This window comes from Pygoscelis adeliae, unplaced genomic scaffold (genome assembly GCF_000699105.1).
Source record: "Pygoscelis adeliae isolate BGI_AS28 unplaced genomic scaffold, ASM69910v1 Scaffold4, whole genome shotgun sequence".
Lineage (NCBI taxonomy): Eukaryota > Metazoa > Chordata > Aves > Sphenisciformes > Spheniscidae > Pygoscelis > Pygoscelis adeliae.
The window spans coordinates 11,515,565-11,522,573 of NW_008824986.1; the positions used below are offsets into that span (position 1 = coordinate 11,515,565).

At 42.6% G+C, this 7,009-nt stretch overlaps 1 protein-coding gene across 8 annotated transcripts in view; it reads right to left on the minus strand.

The window, feature by feature from the left end:
• The window catches only part of TACC2 (transforming, acidic coiled-coil containing protein 2), a 149,317-nt gene that overhangs the window by 85,495 nt on the left and 56,813 nt on the right, over positions 1 to 7,009 (minus strand). For 7 of the 8 annotated variants that reach the window (XM_009325885.1, XM_009325888.1, XM_009325890.1 and 4 more), the window contains one exon: positions 1,084 to 1,209. The exons of the other annotated variant lie outside the window; for it this stretch is intronic. In XM_009325885.1, coding sequence (XP_009324160.1) covers positions 1,084 to 1,209 — 126 coding nt within the window. The remainder of the gene's footprint in view (positions 1 to 1,083; positions 1,210 to 7,009) is intronic. 8 annotated transcript variants of the gene reach the window in all.

Genomic DNA, 7,009 nt, shown 5'->3' on the forward strand with positions numbered 1-7,009 from the left:
GTCTCCGCTTCAGTTCCTGCTCGCTCTTCCCTAACTGCCTTGCTACTAGGGCCAACACTCAATTAGCAAGAAAAAATAGAATCCACAAAAACCCATCAGTAACCCAATTACATTTGTTAAAAACAAAGAAACACAACTCTTTGAGTAAAAACTTACAAGAACTGGAAGAAATCCACATCATTAGCTTCCCACTGTAAGCTTCTCTAGATCATCTTACCCCAATTGTAGGAAAAAGTTTGTTTCTCACAGATTCACTCAGCCAGCATTAGCAACTAACTAGCTTGGGGACTGATGGAAGACCAGTACGGGCTAAACAGCAAAGTCACACAGCCTTTAAGGTGGATTGAGCAAACCACACAAGCTCCTTTCCGCCTTTGATAGCATATTATTGCTACTTCAGCTAACCAATTTAATGCTAGCTTAAATATACTGTGTATGTTTACACTCCACTGAATTCACAATGATTGAAGGGTAAATACACCCTACAAGGCTTCCTCTAGTGTTGACAGTTAAGACAAACTCATACACCCAAAGATCTTGACAACCCAGCTGCCACCAGCACAAATAAAGCAACAGTTTCCCTTCTCAGTGCAAGTAAAAGCAGACAAAAAGCCCAGTGTCCAACAGAGATGAGATACTTGAATGCTTTATAATCAGCATTATACTGTTAAGGAACTTCTCAAAGTTAAAGAAAATGACCAAAGGATCAGCTACCTTGTACTAATCCAAAAAAAAGTACAAGCACCTGAAAAAATATAAGGCATATATTGCACCTTCACAAGGCATGACCTTCCTATGCGCCAAAGTGATTCAATCTCAGGGAAAGGTAAACGGCATCTTCCTTTGAAGGTTTTGATAGAGGGAGATTTAAATTCTGGTAAAGATTTCCACTGACAGATGCTCCATTGACTACAGACAGACTCAGCAAACCCATCAGCAACTGGCCATATCAGACATATATCCATCCAAGAAGAGTGATAGCAATTTCTAAGCTAGTGCTGACCTCTGTGGTCCTCTACCCACCCCAGTAAGCAGTTTGCCCCTGTTTCCCACCGCTCCAGCTGCAACGGCTCTGTACAATACCTTGCTGCAGTCAGCTCAGCAGCATCCACAGGATCAACATTTCCATACACCGTAGAAACAGCTAAGGGTTGCTCAGAAGGATCAAGGGGAGAAGCCAACTGTATATCATCACCTGGCCCAGAAGGGCTGCGGAGAGAAGAAAAGACATGGAAAAAGGCAGCCTTAGAGGTCTGAGTTATTGCAGAACTACTGTCACTTGCCTGTCTGAACCCCCAGACTTTAGCATGCATATGCTAACTTCTGCGTTAGGGAATGCAGCGGAAGTTGGCATTTTTAATATAAGTTGCTTTTGTGCACAGCCCTACTGTTCCCACCAGGCTGAAGTCACTGGATTTTTGTCTGTGTTACAACTGCAGGAGCAATGAGATAGTACAATCCAACAGCAATCATGTTTTGATTCTAATTTTAAAAAGCAAATGAGAAAACAAGCTACTGCTTGAACAAGAGAAATGGCAAGACTTCCTTGCTCAGAAACCACGTAACATACAGGGAGCTCGGCTCCGGCTTTCACCGGCCACGGAGCTGCGCGGGGACTCATCAGTGGCAGCACAGAGTCAGAGAAAGGTCTCCCGGGTGTTGCAGGGAGCACACGCAGGGAGACACCCAGCCTTGTTCCACACCCGGGGAAAGCAGGGTGCAGCTGAGTACCAGCACTACATAGCTAAAAGAAAACAATTTGGAAACACATCCTTGAATCAATAAGGAAAGGAGCCTTGCTGAAGAAGGGTTTTTTGTTTGTTTTTAACAGACACCAAACCATGGGAACCCCTTGAAAACAATGTTTTTGCCTACTTCAACCTGACTTTCCCATGTGGCCACCCAGAGACCGGGGCCCTGGAAGTGTCAGTTTTCCCTAAAACTCACCAAAACCCTCAGGTTTTTGTAAAACATAAAACGTGACCTTTAATTGGGGTTCCAGTTTCATATTGCAGGTTCACCCAAATGGCTCAGTTCTGAGGTGCCGCTTTCCTGAACACCCTTCCATCCATGTTGTTTCCAGTACTACCAAGTGAATACAACCCTGTACACAGACGGATGGTACTGTACACAGGTGGATTTGGGCAGAAGTGTATAAACTTAAAACTGCCACTCAGCATTTGGAATTTCAGCTTAAAAATAAAAATCCCTAAATTACGAAATTCAGCTTTAACGTTAGATGATTACTTCCTTACCTAACCGCAAATCCAGCCATTCAGTATGATTCTCTGCTGTAGTTTAATTTTGGTTCAAAGAATATAACAAGGAGTTAAACTGCGCTATAATAATGTCAGTATTATTCCAGTAACGACCGAAGGCTACCATCTGAATATACTCACATTTCACATCTTTTACCTAAAGGATTCTGTAAAGTAACATGTTCATATGGGAAAAATGATTTGTCAAGCTTGTTTTCTGATTTTTTAATTTTATTTTTAATTAATTACACCTGTGATCCTTTGTAAGCCAGTGTTTCTGCTTTTCATTTCCAGTGGTTTCACAGCATCATTCTGCACTCGGTCCAATTTGTTTGTCCATGGCATCCCTGACAAGCCAAGTGGCATCCTCCCCTCACTTACACCAACACTAACAAGAGCAGGGTTAAGCCATAATGCAGTTCTCAGATGACGGCCTAGAACATTTGATTTTTTTTAAACTTACAATATTACTTTTATCTAATTACAATACTAAGCAATTAACTGACCACATGTTCTCTGGCTTAAGCACACCTGAGGGCTCAGCCTGTTGTAGGAAGCTTTCAGCTAAGACGTTTACAAGTTCTGAAGTCCTCTAGCTTATTAGTATAAAAGGACCGGTTTTCACTCATCGCTAAGAGTTGCATATACTTATAGCACAAACCGGGGTGCCCCCTCTGCTTTGCCTTAAAATGAGTGTTTAGAAAGTAGACCTTGACAACAGGACATTGCAACTTCTTTCTTATATACATAAGGAGTGAAACGCAGATGGGCAGATCTTGTTCTGGCTACTGACAGAGCACTAAGGGTCTTTCTTGTGCATGTATAGAAAGTACAGCACAAGCCAAAACTGCAATTGAAGCTGTTGTACTGGTGTGCCCCAATCTGGTGAGAAGCGAAGTGTTTGCCTGCCACCACTCACATCTGCTGCACGACCAACTCCCAGACAGCGGTTTTCATAACAGTCTACTGTTACCATAAGATTTCGGTATCACTACGGACAATGTAACTTGTAACTCAGTCTTGGGGAGGTGATGGCGAAGCTGCTCATTGCCAAGCCACCCTGCTCTGTGCGGCACAAACAATGAAGCTATCCAAAGCTGCTCAAACTAGTTCCACAACTGACATTCCTGGGCATCACAACCTTCGCCTCGCAGGCGCCCGCTACCAGGTCCCTGCTGTGAATCCTCTCCAGCAACTGGCCTTTTAGGCCAATTTGTTTCAAGAATCGAGCTCTGTAAAAAGGCCATGAGCTTTTTCCATTCCATTGCCCAAGTTCTGGGTCAAGTCTGGAAAAGGACCTACTTAAAATGACTTCCAAATTCTACTTATGACAAGCATGACTGAAATACTTTTCAAAGGAAAATACCTCACAGTTTAACAAGCAGTTGCTTACTAACAGCTGCAGCAAGCACACTAAATTCAGTCCAAAGACCAAGGGGTTCAGTCTGTTATTAGTGTGTCACAAGTGAAAGACATTGCCCATCAAGTGTCCTTAGGATCTTGAGTTTCATAATTTCACTTTTAAGGCCTCTACTTATCTTTGAAAAGAGATTTTCCAAGTCACTGTTAGAAGGCAGGTATGCAAATAGCAAGTTTCAGACAAAGATTGACCCATAGGAGTCATTAAATATCAATGAATGAATGAGAAATAACTGCATAAACCTATGTAATTTCTTCTGTTTAAACATAGGAGGTCTGGCCTCTGTCTATGTAAGAAGCTTTCAAACCAAGGCAGGAAATGTATTTAAAATATGTAAAAAAGCATAGCTTTACGCATGTGGACAGAGAGGCAAGCAGGGTCAGCTCCTCGGCGCCAACCCCAAACACAGCGAGGGCTAGGTACTCTGGTGGTTCCATTTGTTGCTCTCCTGCTGACATCAGTGAGATGCAAACCCTAAAACCCTAATTTTGTACTAAAGTTTTAAAATGTTTTGACACTGGTGCTGGAGACAGAAGGCAGCTATGGGTCTTGGCATTTTCTCCCTGTCCACGTTTTTCCAATCAGGAGAGCTGGATGTGGCTCCCTTTGAAGAGTCAACAACAGCTCCAAGTTTACTCCAAGGGAAACCCATAAGCATTTCAAGCCCTGCTATCTCCTAGTCCCAAACATTTGGTTGCTTTTAATGAGATAAGGGTAAGATTTATAGATCCTGCTCTTACTCCAGAAATCTCTGGAAAACGGCACCAACAACCGCAAGGCAGGACTGAGCTCTCGGCACTCTCATCACCCGCTATTTCATTTTCTTCAAGAAACGAGATGTTGCTCACTGGGTACAGCAAGGCTGATTGACAGACAAAATCCTCTAGATTTCATACTTGGCTTTGTAATAACTTGGGCCAAAGAGCGAATTTTTTGAGCCTCAGTTTACACATGTGTAAGAAAAAATAATAATTAATCACAGAAAAATATTGAGAGGATTTGCTATTTTTTATCAGTTCTTACACTGCAATTCTTTGCAAGGGAGAGAGATCTAGCAGCATCTACATCACTTCAAATTCATTCATTCAAACACATTGTACCTCGCAAAATTTCATCCATTTTATTAAGTAATTCCTTCATAATATTCATTTTTACCTTCTCATACTTCATTTTGTAGCTTCTCTCATACATTAGCCACATTCATTGAAATCAACTTCATGTGTAGAAAATCCAGCAATAACCTGCTATAGTAACTCTAGGCACCTTCACTATTTCTGTTCTTTAAAAGTATTTTCATGATTATTGGGACTCTGTCAATATAATTTAGCAGAGTAGGAGGTAAGAAGCTATTTCTCAGACTAGAAATCAACATTACTGGTATCAGGGAACAACTCAGGACTGCTGCATAAGCTACCAGCACAGGATTAAAAACAAACAAGACCCTCTTTTTTTTCCCCGTACTACTTCTTGTGAGGTAATTTAAGATCAATTTAAATATTAATAGAATTTTAGGAAAAATATGAGATGCGAAGATTGACATGAAAAGTCTGGCTTTATTTCCCAATGAACTAAGGGGACATCCATACAACCAAATGATGTCCCCGCAGGGAAAGTCCATATGCCAGCAATAGCTTTAAAAGCTCAGACACAGCAATGACTGGGGGTCACCGGTTACTTTTGCTGGTCGCTATGCATACATACAACCAAGGCTTTACTTTTACCAGCTAAACACACACCCACAGTCAAAAGTTCAAGTTTCGGGAAATATGCTGCCTTTTGTAAATCCAACAAAGACTTACTTATGCATTTAAATATGTGATTTTGGAAAAATCTCTCAAATTCCTTCTGTACTCTGAAGGAGAAACTATGCCTTAAGTGCCTCGCATCAGCACTTTGTATTTACACTGCAGGACCTTCTGCATGCCTCAGCCAGGCTGAGTCCTGCTGAGGTGGGAGCTGTACAAACACAGTAATGAAGGTATCCAAGAGATGAACTGGCATGTGTTAATTAAACAAGTAAAATCACTCTCATTCAGGGAACACGAGTTTGATGCACAGCACTGTGCACAGCAGCATTTCTGTACTTATGGAAAAAAGACATACCACCAAGATACCAGAACTGGCTCCTGGGGGAATTATTGCAGTGTCTCAGATACACATGCTCTTCCTCTGAGCTGGACTCGAGCAATCAGCAGAACAGGTCTGGACGCTGGGTGACCGTGCTCAGAATGCCCAGGGAGAGCCAGCCCAGCCCACCCCAGCTAGGGCAGCACCTGAGTCACACCTCTCCCCAAGGACGGGAACTGCCATCATCCTGGCTGAGCAACAGGAACCAGCTGCATCTCCCAAAGGCTGCAGGCTGCCTGCAGTCCATGGGGGAACACACGACTGCCCGGCTCCAGACACAAGACTGTGCTTCCAGCAACAAAGTAGTCCCTTCTCCTGCTGCAAATTTCCATACTGATAAAGTAAGAAAGGAAAACAAATGCAGAAACTGCATTCTGGAGAAATGAAAGCATCTTTTCAAAGACTTCTGGAAGGCAATACCCCACCTATTAAAAGCAACCCTAGAAACCCAGCTGCACAGCAGCTGGCAATCCCTGCAGGTAACTCCACATTACCCAGCCGAGCGGGATGATAGTGCTATTGCTGTCAGGCAATCCGCGCATGTGACGATGGAGAGTAGTTCTCAGAAGAGATACTTTTCTGGCAGTGCTTGTGGAAATCCTGACAAGATAGAGAAGTTATCTTGGCAGGGGATGAGGTTTAGTCACACATTACCTGAGGGCCTGGACTTCCTCTCTCACCCAACCCTTCTTGCTTAGAAGTGCCTTAATTTTTGTAACACGTGTATCCGGATTGATCATCGATATGATTAGTCATAACCGTAAAATAGAAATATTTTTTTTTCCTGAGTATTCTACATTACTGTGGTCACATTAAAACCTAGAAGTTATGGTGGTTTATTACATTAGACAAACAAATACAATTATTTTAGATTAAAAGACTCCAGGGGACTGAAACACACATTACAGTATTACTTCCTTCGCAAGCTAAAACAGGGACAACAGAAAGCCACATAAAAGTGTTAGAAGTATAAATCATGCCTGCACAGGATGAATAAGCATATTTGCTGTAATAACTGTCAACCATTACAAAAAGCCCATAACGTCACCACCGTGCAGCTTTTAGAGCCTCTGAAGGGCTCTCAGTCACGTCCTGATGTCATTGCTGCAGAATTTAAACGTCTCCAAATTCCAGCTAGTAAACCTGAACCAGAAGTTTCTCAGTGCGATCAAACCGCCCCCCCCCCCCGAAAAGCCTCCTCACC